At 41.8% G+C, this 18,796-nt stretch overlaps 1 protein-coding gene across 3 annotated transcripts in view; it reads right to left on the minus strand.

The window, feature by feature from the left end:
* Nucleotides 1-18,796, minus strand: part of CSTPP1 (centriolar satellite-associated tubulin polyglutamylase complex regulator 1) — a 161,546-nt gene that overhangs the window by 114,857 nt on the left and 27,893 nt on the right. For all 3 annotated transcript variants that reach the window (XM_090261785.1, XM_090261782.1, XM_090261789.1), the window contains exon 2: nt 12,837-12,939. In XM_090261785.1, the coding sequence (XP_090117911.1) occupies nt 12,837-12,939 (103 nt within the window). The remainder of the gene's footprint in view (nt 1-12,836; nt 12,940-18,796) is intronic.

Raw genomic sequence — 18,796 nt, forward strand, 5'->3', positions numbered from 1 at the left:
TTTCAACTCTGACACCATTTAAAGAGAAAGATCAGGAAGGGTATAACTTTCTAAGACATCCATGAAGTAGGAGAAGCAAAAATCCCACAAAACTGGAGCTAAAGGGAAATGAAATATAATGGAAATGAATTATATCTACCTAGACAGTTTACACATGCCATTTTGCTTGATTTACACAACCGTGTGATAGGTATTATTCCTAGCAATGATCTTGACTTGCAAAATATAACATAAAGACATTAACAAAGACATTTGTTGTTAATGTTATTAATGATAAAGAGATGAATTTAAGACTGCTCCTACGGACACCCTGGAAACAGTATTACTACTGCTGCAGTCCCAGAACTCAGCAACCCTGGATCAATGTGTCCTAAAATGAATTTACATGCTCATGACATTTTCTGATAAGATAGTTTCCACTACGCTGGTCAGAAGTGCATCTGATAGCGGAAGAAAGGAATCGCAGTTATGTCCTCAGACAGGAAATTAGTTGAACATGACCCCTCTTGAGGGATCCTGAGAAACAATTTGTTTTGTGAGGAAGTCATTGACTGTAAAGATGCACCTGCCATGGGGCTGGAAGCTAAGAGACAGACAAACATCTTAGCAAATCAGAGGAACAGAGAGAAGATTCATTTGACTTTCATTTCATTTTCTCAGGGAAGAAGAACCTTTGTGCGGCTGCCAAAATCCTAACTGTCCCTCCTCCTTCCCCTCTGTCCCCGCCACCCCCAGCCCAGTTCATTAAAACCTTCTGGTTAAAGGTGCCAGATTGTGTCATTGTTTCCTGCTCCTGTGCCAGGCCTGTGTGCCAGCAGCACAGAGCTAGAGTTCTGAGCAAGTCATGGAAGAAATTAAAAGCACTGGTGAATTTACATTGTTCTATTGTTGACGAAGCAACGTTTCAAACTGTCAGAGTGGTGGTACAAGAAGGAATATCAGGACTTGGGTTAGACCAAGTAAAGATTCTTTATATTATTGATAGATTAAAATAAATCAAGTAATCTCCCTAAGGGAAAACATTTTAGTGTGAAGAATTACAACTAAATTTTATACTAACTCCCACATAAAAGCAGCTCCCATGAAAACAGAAATAATATCATTGGGTCTCGAGAATACTTCAGCCAAGGATGGAGTTCCTATACTTCTTAAAGAACAGTTTCACAACAGCTAAGTTTCTCTTCACTTGTAGAGGAGAGGGGGTGGGGACGTAAGGACTTTCCTGACAGGGAGAATCTGGGCCCAATTATTACTTCCATAACCTTTGACTCTGATTTCTAAATGAGTCAGGGGACCAGTGGGCTGTGAAATGGCTTCCTCAGTTACCAGGTCAAGTGCTGCTGGATGGTTTCCTGTAATCAAAACATGAAGGGACTGAAGAGGAGGGATGAATTCTAAGCAAATAAGCAGCTTCTTATATCCTCAATGGACCTGGGTTTTAAAGTTCCAAAATAGATTTTGGTGACTCTAAATTCACTACCAAGTCTCACTGGAATCCTTCTGCTATAGAATGCCTCTGGTAACATAGAAAAGAACCAGAACACTCTATAGATTTCACAAATAACAGCTTAACAGAAGAGCCTGGGCCAATAACACTGAGGCTAGGATTGATTTAGCTCAAGGCAAAATCTATTCCTGGCACTTATCTGCCGTTTGTGAGAATCCAGATGCTGACAATGAGAAATGGGTAATTTTCTGTTACAGTGTGTTAACTCCAGCTAAGAACGGAACTGTGGAAAAAAGACGGGGTGTGGGGAGAAGTATTACCCTTTTTGAAGAAACCTATAATAGAATCAGTCACCATTACTTCAGCACACCTTATTTTGGCTCAATTTGACAACAAAAAGTAGGGAGAACATGGAGCAGAAATGGCCCAGAAAAGTCTCAAGTCCATCCCTCATTCAAAGCTCTGAGCCTGGAAATCAGTGAAGTTTGGTTTGTTCTGTTATGTTTCTTGTTGCTCCAGATCTCCACTCCTCTGTTACTATGAGCACAGGAAGAACCCAAAACAACATTACTTAAATGCTGGATAGTGGATAATCCTAACAAAAAAATCAGCCAACTTTAGAACTGAAAGTTTATACCCTGATTACTTAGGAGAGAAGTGGGTCATTTTGTTTATAGGGTTTAGAGCACCTGTTAAAAAAAAGGAAATAATACATATTTTATAATCATGGATTGTTTTCATTAGAGTTATAGTTCAAAGATTTAGTGGCATGCACTATTGGAATCTACTTTTTTTTCTGAATAAATTAATGAAGTTCACATTTCATGGATTTATTCTAATCAAAACAATAAAAAAGGAGTTTGATGTTGGTACCTTTTACAAAAGTATATACATTAAAAAAGGTATGCAACTTCCCAACTGAATTCTGATGATTAATATGTATCAGAATGAGTTTTGTAAGACCTGACAAGGATTTTCGTCTCCATATTTATACCATATATTAGATAACAAATAATTTTATTACTTTTGCATATAAGTTGTGCATGAGAGAGGCCAATTACCTGTAAGGTAGCTCTCTGTGACCCCACTTATTTGGGTATTCCATTCTGAGTAGCAGCCAATAAAATCATTCAAACTATCTTTTTTGTACACAGAAAGCCTAAGTAATAAAGGTGGACAAAGAGAAGGTGAGTCACCTGAGCTAACATTGGCTCTCTGATGGGATGCGCCAGCCATCCCACGGGATAAGCCCTCAAATGCCATCTCCTCCAACAGGCCCTCCTGGACATCCTGTATAGCACATTACCCTAGTTATTTCCTTGTCATTGATCTCATTACAGCAATCAGCTACGTAACTTAGGAATATCACTCCAATACTTTTGTGTGCCTGAATGTCCTAATGTGAAAAAATGGATTGTGAGACTTAAATGAGATAACGCATGTCATATGCTTAGAACAGTGTCTAGGACATAGCAAGTGTTAATTAACTATTAGCTATTGTTGTCATCATCAATTTACTTCTTTATTGACTATCTCCCTCACGGAAACTTTAGGCTCATGAGAGTAATTATCTTATTTGTCTTGTTCACCGCTATATTTCCATTGCCTACTACACACAGGCACATAGTAGGGGCTCAGAAATAATTACTGAATGAATGTTGTCTCCTATTCTCACATATCCTTAAAATAAACCTCCACCAATGAAGGTAATTTATGTCCTTATAACCAAAACAGTCATCACAAAAACTTGCCCAAGAAGCTAAAATCATCATTTAAAAAAAAAACAAAAAACAAGACACTTGATCATAAGAAAGAGGCCTCCTGGGCCCACCACCCAAGACCACAGAGTACCATTCTTTTCTATATTAGTGTGTGGAGGTCAAGCTCCCCGATGCCACAGTATTGCAACTATCAATTTAGCCTGTAAAGAATGGTTCCCAATTCTGATAGGAATTCTCAGATTTCAGCCTGTTTTTCTCTCATCATTATTTTCCAATGTCTTAAAAAAACACATTTCTCATTTTATCTTTACCACAAAACCTGGTCACACTCTGCTGTGGTTTCTAAGTACAGCTACTCTAGCCTCATTTTCTTGGATGTACTTCTTCAGAGGTCTGACCTGGTGCTGACACTTGGTCTATTCTTAGAGTGGCACCTCTAAATATTAATTCCTTTTACTTTTCACTGGTTGAAAGACAACACTCAGAGATAGAGGTTATATACAACATAAAGAAAATCCTCTGGGATTTAGAATCCTTCTTTCAAGTGTGTCCAGAGGAATATGCTAAAGAGCATATTCCTTTGGACACCCATGCGCAGTCCAGTTTAGCTACTCATGTTTTACAGCTTATCCAGATTCGCTGGAACAATCAAAGATTTGTTGGAAAACACCAACAACCAAGGAGTGACAGCACAGGCGAGAGGGCAAGCGGACCCAGAAGAGAAAATCAACAGAAAAGCCTTCCAACAGTTTTGAAGAGTATTTTTATCATTGTTTAAAGGTAAATCATCCATCATTAAATTTATGAAAATCTCAATGTGTGAACTTGAAACTGAGAGATGAAAGTGTTCAGTTAACATATTTTTAAAAAAAATGCTTCCTGCCCTGGCTGGTGTGCCTCAGTTGATTAGAGAATCATCCCATAACCAAAAGGTTGTGGGTTCGATTCCTGGTCAGACCACATGCCTAGGTTGCAGGTTTGATCCCCAGTCCAGGTGCATATGGGAGGCAACCAATTGGTGCTTCTCTCCCTTCCTCTCTCTCTGAAAGCAATGAGAAAAAAATGTCCTTGGGTGAGGATTAAAAAAAAAAATGCGGAAGTATTTTTGGTTTAGAGCCAGCTCCAGATAAATCCCCCCCAAAAGGTCAATACTAAATATTAAAACTAAAATGAACTGAAGTCACCAGACAAGACTATGTAATAGTTCATAAGGGGAAATTCAAAGAATTTAGAAAGTATACCTAGAAGAGACCTCAAAATATTATCTGGTCAGGCCTCCAGCAACATTAGGCGGTATAGTGACTTGGAGGCAGTAGAGAATACTGCTTTGCACCACACACACGACTTGGTTCCTAACTCCATCACTTATTAGCTTGTGAACTTACAGAAGCTATTTTAAGCCCTGGGTGGTGTGGCTCCGTGGGTTGAGCGTCAGCCTGCAGACTAAAAAGCTGCCAGTTCGATTCCTGGTCTAGGCACAGGCCTGGGTTTTGGTCCAGGTCCCCAGCTGGGGACATGCAAGAGGCAACCAATTTATGTTTCTCTCCCTCTCTTTTTCCTTCCTTTCCCCTCTCTCTAAAATAAATAAGTTAATAAAATCTTTTAAAAAATAAAGAGGCTATTATTTTAAGCTTCTTAAGTCTGTTTCCTCATTTATAAAATAGAGATAATAATAGTACCTACTTCAAAGAATTATAGTGGTAAGACACAGTATGAGTTTAATAAAAATTGTTTATTATAAATATAATTATTATGTTATTATTAGTATATAAGACTTTATTATACCCATTTTAGAGATGAGGTCATTGAAGTTCAGAAAATTTCAGAAATTTGCCCAAGATTATAGAGCAAGGACTTACAAGAATAAGAATCTCTGATTCTTACGGCAGTGCTCTTTTCACTTCATTATGTTTCTAGGAATCAATACAAAAAGAGGACTAAGAATTCTTTTCGCTAGATAAACAGAATACACAAATCAAAATAAAATCAATAGTCTCTACCATCCAGGTCTCGTCTACAAAATACTACTTCCTGTTCCATCAGACATCCACAACTTTCAAGTCTTTTTTTTTTTTTTTTTTTTTAAATAAGGATTTTGGAGCTTTGATGCTAGCTCACTTCTCAGAATAACTTGCCTCAGGCCAATGTGGTGTTTTAGAGTTACAGATGTGTCAGGTACATTGATTATGGAATTTTAGTCTCCTGAGGAGAAGAAACAGATCATGTGGCAACTAGATTTCTCTCAGTGCTGTGGAAAATCTTAAGTTTTTTTCAAGTGTATTGGTAGATAAAAGCTATAGTCAATAGCATTCTGAAAGTTATGTTTTACCATTGAATCTCTAGAGTTCAGTATCAGTTACAAAGACCAGTGGGGTTCACTTTTGCGTGCTATACACATGGCCTCTAAAATGCAAAATATAGAGTGGTATCAAAAAGAATAAACAAAAAAGAGAAAAAAATATTCTTTATTAATAACAAGATCAAGAATAAGAGTATAGTCGTCGGCAGCCGTCCGTCTCGAGAGACGATGGCGTAGCTTCCTGAGAGTCTATCTGCACCGCCGAGAATGGCTGTGCAGTCCGATTCGGGAGTGACAATCCCTGCCGCACTTGGTACAGGTGAAGGCAGATGGCCGTTGTTGCTGCTGTTGACGCTGCTTCCGCCTCGATCTTTTCTGGGCCGCCTCCTCGTTGCGCGCAGCCTCTGCACGTGACGTACCTTGCCTGACCGCGAGCCTCCAGGCTGGGCGGTCGTCTGCTTGAACTTCCCATGTGTTGAGATTGATGGAGCATTGTGTCATGTCCTTTTTGCAGATGTCTTTGAACCGCAGTTTTGGGCGCCCTGTCATCCTCTTGCCTTCTGCTAGCTCGCCGTAGAGGAGGTCTTTGGGGATACGGCCTGCATCCATTCTTTTGACATGGCCGAGCCACCTGAGGCGTCTCTCGCTAAGAACTGCATGCAAACCGCTCATATTGGCTCGCTTCAGCACCTCGGTGTTGGGGACCTTATCCTGCCAGGCGACATGCAGGACGCGTCGCAGGCACCTCATGTGGAAGCTGTTGAGTTTCCTTTCGTGCCTTGTGTAGGTGGTCCACGTCTCGCTGCCATAGAGGAGAGTGCTGAGTACGCAGGCTTGGTAGATGTGCAGTCTGGTTTTCTCAGTGAGGCTGGAATTGTTCCACGCTCGCCAGTTCAGTCTGGCCATAACTGTGGCTGCCCTGGCGATTCTCCGGTTGACCTCCAAGTCGACTGACAGAGAGCTCGAGATGGTGGACCCGAGGTAAGTGAAGTCGTTGACAACCTCCAGGGTGTATCCGTCGATGGTGATGCATGGGGGAGTCCCTGTGCCTTGAGCCATAACGTTCGTCTTCGTCAGGCTGATGGCTAGTCCGAACTCCTTGCATGCGTGGGAAAGGCAAGTGACTAGCTGCTGGAGTCCCTCTTCGGAGTGTGATGTCAAAGCTGCGTCGTCGGCGAAGAGCATCTCACGGATGAGCACCTCTTTGACTTTGGTCTTGGCTCGTAGACGGGCCAGGTTGTAGAGCTTGCCATCGGATCTGGTGTGAATGAAGACACCCTCGCTGCAGTCCTTAAAGGCGTATTGGAGGAGCATGGAGAAGAAGATTCCGAACAGCGTAGGCGCGAGGACGCAGCCCTGCTTTACTCCGCTGCTGACTGGGAAGGCCTCAGAGGTTGCGCCGTTGTAGGACACCGTGCTGTGCATGTTGTCGTGAAAGGACATGACCACAGCAAGCAGATGTGGTGGACAGCCAATCTTCCGTAGCAAGCTGAAGAGTCCGCTTCGACTGACCAGATCAAACGCCTTCGTGAGGTCGATAAAGGCGAGGTAGAGTGGTTTATGCTGCTCGTGACACTTCTCCTGCAGCTGGCGTAGGGAGAAGATCATGTCCACTGTTGATCGGCCAGCTCTGAAGCCACACTGGGACTCTGGGTAGACACGGGAAGCAAGGGTCTGCAGGCGGGCAAGAGCGACCCGGGCGAATACTTTGCCGACGACGCTGAGGAGAGAGATGCCCCGGTAGTTGTTGCAGTCGCTGCGGTCTCCTTTGTTCTTGTACATGGTGATAATGTTGGCGTCTCTCATATCCTGGGGGATGTAACCCTCCTTCCAGCAGAGACAGAGTAGATGGTGGAGCGGCTGTAGCAGGACTGGTTTCCCGCTCTTTAGGATTTCTGGAGGGATTCCGTCGCTTCCTGGTGCTTTCCCACAAGCAAGGCGGTCGATGGCTTTGTCGAGCTCTGCCGCAGTAGGTGGGGTGTCTAGCTCCTCCATGACTGGTAGGTCTGGGATGGCTTTAAGAGCAGTGTCTGTTACGGTGTTCTTCGTTGCGTACAGCTCGAGGTAGTGCTCGGTCCACCGCCGCATTTGCTGTTCCTGGTCAGTAATGACCTCACCTGTCTTGGACTTAAGGGGGGCGATCTTGGAGGGGATTGGGCCTGTTGCCTTCTTGATACCCTCATACATTCCTCGTGCGTTGCCTATATCGGCGGCTTCCTGGATGCTTCTGCACAGGTTTAGCCAATAGGTGTTGGCACAGTGGCGGGCGGTCTTCTGGACTTTGTTCCTGGCAGCCCGTAGAGCTTGAAGTGTACTGGGAGTGGGCGTGACCTTGTAAGCCAGTAGGGCCTTCCTCTTAGCCTCGATCACGGGTTCCATTTCTTCCCAGTGAGCCTCGTACCAGTCAGCGTTCTTCCGCTCTTTCTTCCCGTAAGCAATAATGGCGGAGTTGTATATGGCGTCGCGGAGACGTGGCCAATTGGATTCGATAATGTCATCTGCCGCCACTCCCTTGCCGAGTGCATCTTCCATCTTGTTGATGAATTGCTGGGTCTTAACTGGGTTGCTGGCACAACTGGTGTTGATGCGTGGGCGACCCTTCATCTTGGAGTGGTGCAACCTCTTCGGCATTATGCGCACCTTGCTTACCACGAGGGCATGGTCCGTGTCGCAGTCTGCACTGTGGTAGCTGCGGGTGAGCAGGGTGCTGCCAATATCCGTTCTTCTGGTGATGACGAGGTCAAGCTGGTGCCAATGGCGGGAGCGGGGGTGCCTCCATGACACCTGGTGGATCTCTTTGCACTTGAAGAATGTGTTTGTCACGCACAGGCCGTGGTGACACAAAAGCTCAAGCAGTCGCTGACCATTCTCATTGATCTTTCCTCTCCCAAAGTTTCCAAGGCAGGTGGGCCAGGCCATGTGGTCGGCTCCTACTCTTGCGTTGAAGTCTCCAAGGAGATAGAGAGCGTTACTTCTGGGAATCTTGGATAACGCTTCGTCCAGTGCATGGTAGAACTGTTCTTTCTCTTCGGTGGTGGCGCAGAGGGTTGGGGCGTACGCGCTAAGAATGCTGACTGGGCCGAAAGTTGTTGACAATCGGAGGGTAAGTAATCTCTCTGTGCCTCCTGTGGGTGGCTCTATGGAGTTAACAAGCGTGTTCTTCACAGCGAACCCAACACCGTGCTGTCTTGGTTGGTCCGGAGACTTCCCTTGCCAGTAGAAGGTGTAGTTGGTTTCTCTGATAGTTCCGTTGTCGGCCAACCGGGTCTCCTGTAGAGCCGCAATGTCGATGTTTAGTCGTGCCAGTTCCCTATCGATGACAGCGGTTTTCCTAGCACCCTTGATCCACGGAAGGTCTGCAGTAAGTCCGGGGCACATGGTCCTGATGTTCCAGCTAGCGAGGCGAAGAGCCGGAGGCTTCTTTCTTGTTGTTTGCTTGGAATTAACTGGTGCGGGTGTTTTGTGGCCCACTTTTCGAGAGGCGCCTCTCTGATCCCCACGCACCCAGTGGGGCAGGTGAGCCATGGCAAGACGGTAGCTGTCCAGTGAGGTGCGATGACCTCTCCCACCGTCAGAGGAGACCCCTGGCGCTCGTTTCCTTCGCCAATCGGATGAGCTTATAACCGGTATCTGTCTCCTCCCATGTTGAGTCGACATCTTGCGATGACGCTGGAGTGTCCTCTCAAGTGAAACTGAAGCTACAGAGCCTGGGCAGGGTGATATGGAGGGTCTGCTGTTGCCCATGCAGCAGACCCCCCCTCTCTTCGCAGCTGAAGGGTCCAAGGGAAAGACAAAGTCAATACAGCTTGGCTTCAGGTGCGCCGCAGGAGTTGCCGGTGTTGACTACAATGTCAAACCGCCTTAGGGACTCCGGCTCCGGATTTTCTGTCGGGGTTTACTCCCTTAGCCTTTCCCCTGAAGAGGTATGCCGCAAGGCAGCGGAGGTTTTTTGGAGTCAGAGTTTTCCTTCTCTGATTTTAGAGATGTCCTTCCTCTTTCCTCCTTTACAGTCTTGAGGGCAGCATTTACAGGCTAAAATAGAAAACTGGCAGTGTAACCTTCTAAGCAGATACTACCAATACCCTGCTTGGGTATACTCACCCAACAATAAACATCTCTTAAATGTCCTCCAAGTGCCATGCCTCGAATTAGTAAATGGCAGTGCAATGGCAGCCAAACATTTGGATCAGTTTCACTAAGTAAACCACCAACACAAGTAGGTTTTTAAAACAATAGAATAGTGTCTCATTTTATTAAAAATAATAACTATTTTTAAGCAACTTACCAGCAACACTGAATAAAAACCTGGCTGTGTTTCCCACTGTTTCAACTGCTCCTCAGCTGGCTTTAACACAGCAGTATCCTGACTGGTGGCCTGAGTTAAGACTTGAAGAACAACAGTGCTGGCACTATTGAGATCCATGGAAACCAATTGGCTCAGTCCGAATAGCCCGGCTCTCCAGCTTCCACTGTCCAACACGAAGTGGCGTCGGTTGGTCCCGCGCCCCACGCTTGCAAGTCCACGCGCCGCCGCCCACTGATGCCGAAAGCGGCTTCTAGGAACGCGCCATGTTCTGAGTCGCAGCTCTAAACGATGCGGACGCTAGAATATCGCGTCACAGACATCCACAGCAATAAAAAAGATCAAAATACTGATACACAAAACAACACAAATGAATCTCAAAAAGCATTACGCTAAGTGAAAGAAGCAAAGCATAAAAGTCTACATGAAGTTCTAGAAAATGCAAAATTATAGAGACAGAAAGTAGATCACTGGTTGCCTTGGGCTATGGGGCTAGAGGAAAGGATGATACAACAAGACACAGGATAATTTTTAGGGAGATGGAAATGCTTTAATCTTGATTCAATAGTAGTTATGCTACCGAAAAGCAATTTGGGGTCCTGCTGCCTGCCGCCACCCTCTAGGCAAAATTCCAGAAGCAAAGGTTTGGTGATAAAGAAAGTCTATCCAGTCACAGCTTCAATTACTTAAGCCTCTCAATTAAGGCTAAACTCTTAACACCTGGTCCCTGCTATCATTTCCCCCTGTTTTAATCACCTTATTTCTATAGGGCTAGTTACAAACTAAAACAGCATAAAATACAAAAACTACACGACTTTGGAAGAATGACAGGCTTCTGCCTCATAGCCTGTTCCCTCTAGAACACCCAAAGAATAAACCAGGGACCCTCTGCCAGGCCAGCCCAATCCTTTAGAAAAATAGGAAGCCCCACACTTTGTTCTTCCACAGAGACACGAACTTAACAATATACTGTCTAAAAACGCTTTAAGAGAACTCCAGAAACCAGTTAAAAAGTCATAATATCCCAGGAAAGTGCAAAGCCAAAACCAGCTACATTAAAATGGTTAAAAAAATTATTTCACCCATGAGAGCCCCTCCCCTAAGCCAGCACAGAAACAACCTTAAAGAAATGAAGACCTAATAATTATGAGACAAAAATAAAAACGACCATCTTAAATAAGTTCAATGAACTTCGAGAGAAAACAGACAACTAAGGAAAATCAGGAAAATGATGCATGAACAAAATGAAAGTATCTTAAAAAACAGAACTTCAGGAATTGAAGAATATAATAATTCAATTAAAATATTCACTAGGAGGACTTCTGGCCAAGATGGAGGCACAGACAGACATGCGGCGTCTCCCTCCACAACCAAGAAGGAATACAACCACCTCAAAACTAGAAACAACCATAAGTTCCAGAAAATCAAAGTGCATGGAAGTCCAGCAAACAAAGATATAACCTGCAACCAGGACCACCCTATTCAGCTGCACGTTTACATACTACATAAAACACTTTTAACTTTGAAATAACTGTAGGCTGAGAAAAGGGAATCAAAGTTGCAAAGACACGACCTGAGTTCTGCACGTCCCCTCACAGCGTCCTTACGTGTTCTTGGCCTGCCGTATAGTATGCAATAAATTAAAATATAGATACAGCTATTGATTCAACATTTACCTAACATCTACTATATGCTAAGCATTGTGCCAGGCATTGGGAATACAAAGATGAAGACGAAATGATGTCTACCCTCAAGGAACCAATGTAATAAGGAAAAGACTTATAAAGGAGATGGATGTGGCAAGGGGGCGGGGGAGGAGGGCATGAATGAAAAGAGCCAGGAAGAAGTATTGCCCCAGAAGAATCATATTTCGCTTGGCAAGGAGTCTCAAGAGTCCTGGTACAGATTAAATGGCCTAGAAACTTAACCCCTAGGCTTGTCAGTCCCGTAAAAGCAAGCAGGGCTATTCAATCTGTCTTTATTCCCTCATTTGCTTCCCACACCCTGAGAAAGAGTAAGATTCCTTTCCTTCCTCTATTTTATCCTCTTTAGAAGACTGGAGGCAGAGACCAGGTCTGCTCCTGGAAAGCCTGTTTCTCCCAGAAACATGAAATTCCAATCCATAAGAAATCTAGATTTTATTTGCAAGATCTATAGTTCAGCAAAGTGTTTGGGAGAGTCAAGAATTCCCCTAACAACAACACATATTTAGGCCATTGGAATACTTGTCTGATCCCCAAGGAACCTCTGGAGAATAGAAAGGAAAAAATCTGTTTTCAGGAAGGATGGATTTGAGTTCACAATTTACCTTAAATAGAAGCCTGTAAGACGTGACTCTTCCTTTCTTAGATGCTCCAAACAAAAGAAAGGAGATGTCATATAATTATATAAATATATAATGGCATGTCGGTAATAAAAATAATGCTTTGTATGTCTTCAGCAAATCTTTTCAGGATGACCAAGGTGTTTCAAAGTGATTATCTGATTCAGCCTAAAAACAGTTTTATGACGCTAAAAAAAGTAGTAACCATGTTGGCTTTTATGCACTCCAAGCACACTTCACAAAGCAGGACAACCCTTCAAAGAGATCATCTGTGAAAGCTTTCCTGCCTCTAGAAATACTCCTAAATCATTATGTAATTGACACAGTATCCTACAGAAAGAAAACTGCAGAGGAACATCGTCCTAAACATTTCAATGAAAAAAGCCAGCCATAAAAAACACAGGCTAAAGGTACACCAAATAAAGGAAACCAGGGTGAATATTTTGAATCACGTAGAAGGTTAAAAATTATGAGGGACCAAAAGAAACAGATCTAATAGATCAAACAAGCAGCTGTCAGGCTTCTGTAGTCCTGACCACGATGATACTTACCAGTGGACAAAACTAGCTGCTCCAAAAGCATGTTCCGAAACGTGTTTGGGCCGCCTGGGACCAGCCTACCAGAGCTAAGCATTCACTGCCACTACCTTCTCAGCCCTATCCTGCTCTATTCTTCATGTACCTTGCCTTCTTCCAAGTGCCTCCTCTGGGTTCACCCTATTAGCAAAGCATCCGTGTACTTACTATTCAGTGAAGAACCTGGCAATGCCATACTGGCTAATATCTTCCTTATTTTCTAGCAGTTGGCACACTGCATCCTCCATGTATGTGAGGACATGTCGCTGAGCTGCAAAGAAAAGCAAGAGAGAAAAGTGAAAGAGAGACAAAAACATAAAAATCCTCGCAATCCCAGTAGGAGGCCATGAAAGTCAACCAGGGTGTTGGCTCTACCCTAGGAAGTGGACTGAAATAGGGCAACCAAACTTGCTGGTCCTAATGGAGCTATGGTCCCAAAGGGTAGAATGGGACATGATGTAGCACATGACTTAGTGCCATCTGATTGGCTCTTAGTATCAACCCTTCATTTCAGTGATGAGAGTGAGCTGGAGAGGCGCTTTAGCACCATTAAGCAGATACACCTGGAAATTCTTTTCTTCCCACCCCCTTTCCACCCTCTTCCACTTTCTGCATGTCTCAGAAATGTATCCCAGGGAAGAGTGTCTAAAGCATAAATTATCTAATTGCAAAGAAAACTCAATTCTTTAACTTAAAAAAAAAAAAAAAACAGGTCACAGAAAACTTTAAGGACAATGGAAACTGGTATATAAGCTAGTAACCTTGGGAAATAACCAGACCATGAAATCTGTGTTGCTCAATTTATCAGAAAGTATGTTTTCCACATTTGTTGTGACTCATAAAGGTGCGAATTAATCACCGGCTTATCAGAAAGGGTCTGAGTATTTGAATTAGAAAGAAATGGGTTTGAGTCATGGCTCCAACTTTGATAGCTTAACCTTAGATAGTTATTTAATCTGCACCTATGTGGAAACATAACTTAACTTTTTCTCAAATATGATCAATCAACTTGCTGAACTGAATCACCTAAGATACCCTGTTGACTGCCGATTTACAAGCTGGCAGTATCCCAGACTTAGCGACCTGAAGTTTCTAACTGGAGCCCCGCAATTTTAGCAAGGACGCTCAGTGCTCCTTATGTATGCTGAAGTTTAAGCATCACTTGAAGTGCAGAGAGACCTGAGTTCTATTTTCAGCTCTACCAATTCCTAGCCGTGTGACCCTGAGCAAACTACTCATCAAGCCTATTTCCTCACTGTAAAATGTGGATAATAATGCTATCATTGTAATAATACTATTAGTACCTACATCATGGGATTATAATTAAGTAAGGTAATGCGTGTAAAACGCCAGAGTGCCTGGCTTGCTTGATAATATATTTTCTTAAAAGCCCATCTTAAAGGGCTATTGAGGGTCTACTTCAGGAACTAGCCCAGGCCAGAGCTTCTAATATAGCTGGTGCTCAACAAATGATTGTTCCTCCTCCCTGAATTTTATCTTTAGGTATGACAGTGGCATCAAGACATACTTCCCATGAAACCTTCCAATTCAGCATTTTCCATTTACCATCCAAAAACCTTTGTTTAAAAAAAAAAAAAAATCACAACTCTCTTTTGGAGCAGTGAGAATAAAAAACCCAAAAGTGATGAATATCCTGACTAAACACAATTTCACTGAATTGCTGCCAAGATGGACATCTGCCTCTTTCATAACTTTATCCCACAAGAAAATATGGAGTAATTATCTAAAATTAATAAAAATTAGTACTTCAAAAAATGATTCAAGTCCTGGTGGTCCAGTAAAACTTATAAAGCAAATAACTTTATCTCCCCAAGCTGTGCTCAAAATCGTCTTCATGTAACAATGGTGACCCAGGGTTCTACCATGTTTGCACCGGCCTAAAGTCCACATGAACGACATGTTTACATTCTGTTACTTATTCTGTTGATTTGAGTGCTTCCCAAAACTAACAACCATCTATCACTGCAAACATTCTCCAGCCCTCCACCCCCAAAAGAAGTGAAGACAAAATCAGGGCTTCATCAACAGTTCTTCCAACTGGAAAACCTTCTCTAAGAAATGGCCAAACTTAGTGAGGCTATGAGATAATACAAGCCCATTACTGGTATTAATTGTTTTATAATTAAGTGCATATTAAGTTGGGAGAAGAGAGGACCAAGCTAACATTAAAACCAGCTCTATTTTCACCTCTGTATTCTCTTTCCCCACTCACTTATCCTGATCTTGAGCTATATGGGCTTCTATGACTTAGAACTATCTAAAGCTAGCAAAGAATTTTTTTTTTCTTTTTTTTTTTATGGTAGAAATGAAAAGAGCTAAGCCATACTTAGAAGTAAGTCATACTACTTTTCCCTAGCTCCAAGGGCTAAAAGTCAGTGTGAAAACTCTTTAAGGAAGAAATGTTTTCAAAGCAATTAGAATCAAAGTAGTTTTATATTCCTACAAAGAAAGTGGGGGAGAGAGAGAGAAAGAAAAATCAAGAACTATAGCTGTTCAATATTCATCAACAAACCAGATGTTTAGAGTTCAATATTACATATAATAATGATAATAAAGCTATCACTTTTGAGCACCTATGCAATGTATTGAACAACAATGTGCCAGATACTATGCTAATTATTTTACATGCATTATTTTATTTAGTCTTCACAACAATCCAACAATATGTACTTTGATTACTTCCGTTTTACAAATGGGAGAACTGAGATCTACAGACTTAGAGTAACTTGCTCAGGATCACACAACTAGTAAAGAGAAGTCAAGATTCAAACCAAAGTTTGCCTCTTACCAAGAACTCATGCTCTTAACACTATATCATTATTGCCTCATCACTGACATTTTATAATTAGTTTGGAAGTAAATGTGATCTTTACACACAGCACAAAGGCAGGGCTGTATGTTGATAATAAAATCATCTGAGAGATGTGGTCCATTTGTTTCTATGTGAATTCACATGTGTATGTGTGTGTGGGGGGGGTCCTGCCCCCACCTGCATAGGTGTGCAAGCCAATCAACATTTGTCTGAAATTAGAGCTTGTCCACCTCACCACAAAATAGTCACCCATCCCTAGTTCACAAAGTGGAAACAGAAAGTCCTGGTGCTCTTTTCATCTGTGGGAGAAGAGAATTTCACATAAGTCAGTGCGAAGAGCTCTCTCTAACTGCTGCTTCCTGGCGGTTTCCTTCACCTGCAGCTCTTATCAGTCCAATGTTCGCTCTGTGGTTAACTGTACCACCCAACCCTGGAAATCCTTGCAGTTTATCAAACTTCAATGAGACAGAAGTTCAAAGCTCTGTCCTGGCAATAAAACATGGAGATTGTCATTTTATATTATTCTGTAAATGCAAAGGAATAAGCTTTAATTTGTGTGAATGATTGAAGAATACAAACTGCACACCTGCACCCCTGGAGGGCAAAGATATCTGGGCACCTTAGCTGCCCTTTTGGAAAAGAAAAAGCACTTCAGAATGGATTTTTTTCTTCTGCTTTGCTGCAACTTCCACAAGAGCAGAATTAAGTACGTTTTCTAACATGTACCAAAAGGCTCTATTGTTCTGAAATCCACACTGAGGCCCAAGCAGCCATGTCTTGCTCAGATACCATCGCTGAGATAAGCACATAACTTCAACAGGCTGCACTGACAATCTAAGTGAAATATGAGTAATCACTGTATGATCTTTACATGAACCTCTCAAGTGTAGGCAACTGTAGATTAGACACTTCTTGGTTCCACCCTGGCTGGGTGTCTCCGTTGGTTGAAATGTCATCGGATGGACCAAGGTGTGGGTTTGATCCCAGTCAGGGCACATACAAGAATCAACCAATGAATGTAGAAAAAGGTGAAACAGCAGACTGATGTTCCTGTCTCTCTCCCTCTCTTTTCCTCTCTCTTTCTAAAATAAATTTTAAAAAATTTTTTAAATAAATTTCTTGGTTCTTTTGAATCACCTCCTGCTGATTGCTTAATCTCTATACCACAGACATTCCTGCTATAAAATGGGTATCATATTAAGAATGATATGTCTAATAATAAACAACTTTTTAAGAAAAAGTCATATATACGAAAGGTAACATATTAATGACTGTATTATTTTTGTCACATACTGAGTCTACAGATTAAAACGACATAGTAACTTACTGCAATGGTTAAAAGCACGGGCTCTGGAGTCAGGCTGACCTCGAATTGATTTCTAGCTCTGGCAATTATTAACTATGTGACTTTAAGCAAGTTACCTAATCTGTCTGTCTGTCCTTTTCTATAAAATTGGGGAATAGTACCTACCATCTAAGGTTGTAAATAAATTAATGTATGTAACAGTCTTAGCATAGTGCTTGGCACATAAGTGTGCAAAAAATATTAGCTATTTTTATTACTGTTGTTGTTATTAATTGTTACTATCTACCCTCCCAGACACTGCAAAACTCATGAGACAACAGGGTTTCAACACTAATGGACACCAAGAGACCAGCCTACTGTAGTCCTCTTTCACTTACTGAGTTCCGTTCATCCAACCAAGGATGTTTATAGATGATCTTCAAAAATTCCTGGGCTGTAGGAAACCCTACACATATAGTAATACACATAATCACACACCTATTTCTGCTATAGCCTTTAAACTTGTGGGAAGCATTCCCTTATTAACTGCTACTCAGAAGGCTCTAATTTATATGGGGAAAGTCCAAAACTATTTCTTTTTACTCCCTTCCAAGGCATAAATACCATCAAAGTATCAGCTGTTTGTTTTGCAATTAAATGATAAGGGGTCCCATTTGGAAAATTTTGCTTGAGGGGCCTAGAATTTCCACCTACAACATTAGTTAGATCACTCTTATTATTACTTAATACTGAGTTCCTATACTAGAATAAACAAGTCTCACCAGAAAAATATTCACATAAATTACTACATGTGATATTAGTACATACACACAATAGTGATAGCAGTGTAAGAGAAAAACAGAGTATATACATATATCCAACTTTAAGTCTGACTTTTTCCAAGTGAAGGGATTAAGCATACACACACATACACACACACACACACACAGAGAACCTCATAGACACAGACAACAGTATGGTCATTACCAGAGAGAAAGGGGGTGAGGGAGGTAGAAGAGGGAAAAAGGGGATAAATGTGATGAAGGAGACTCGACTTGGGGTAATGAACACACAATACAACATACAGATGCTGTATTATAGAATTGCACACCTGAAACCTATGTGCTTTTATTAACCAATATCATCCAATAAATTTAATAAAAAAGAAGAAAATCTAACTTTTTCTCCCTTGCCAGTCCTTTTGAGACACATCTTGGTTTTTGAAGCATCTGAGCTTCAGATGCTGGATGGCACAAATATAAGTGGAATTAAATTAAGAGTGTCCTCTGAGATAAGAAAATTATTGTTGTTAACTGACAACCTGTCATGTAAACTGTAAAGAAACGTTAAGTTCAGTATCATTTATAAATCACTAATATGATGCAGTACTTGAGCTTGTGAAGCGCAAGTAGATAGCTTAATGGTTTAAAAAATTAATAGGCCTCTAAAATTAATAATTTACATCCTCTATCTTTACTAATATGTCCTGATTTAGGGATACAGTATGTTCTGGGGAAATACTTTATCACCCAGACATGACTATCTTTGATCTTAGACCACACTAGAACAATTTCCTTTAACCAAAGGAGATGGGGAAATGAGGAAACACATGCAATCCTTACACAACCCAACGAGGTAGGTAACAGACTTCTCTGAAGCTCGGAGAGGTTAAGGAACCTGCTGAAGTCTTAATAAATGGCTGAGCTAGGATTCAAATTTAAATTTGACTCCAAAGCTCATGCCTCCCCAAAACAAAAATAAAAACAAGAAAAACCTAGACAGCTACAATGTATCCCATTAAGCACTGTATTATCTAAAAATTGCTGGCTCTCCATTGTTAATACTAGAAAAGAAGCTTAAATTGGTAACTCAGACTGTTGAAGTACTGGCATGATCTTTAAATTAAAAAGAAAAACAATTTATTTCTAATTACACATGTAATTCTTTTTAAAGATTCAAACAATACAGGAAAAGTTAAAAACCAATTCCAGTTCCCACTGAATAATAGCA

Source organism: Furipterus horrens, unplaced genomic scaffold (assembly GCF_987537825.1).
Source record: "Furipterus horrens unplaced genomic scaffold, mFurHor1.1.pri manual_scaffold_2, whole genome shotgun sequence".
Taxonomy (NCBI): domain Eukaryota; kingdom Metazoa; phylum Chordata; class Mammalia; order Chiroptera; family Furipteridae; genus Furipterus; species Furipterus horrens.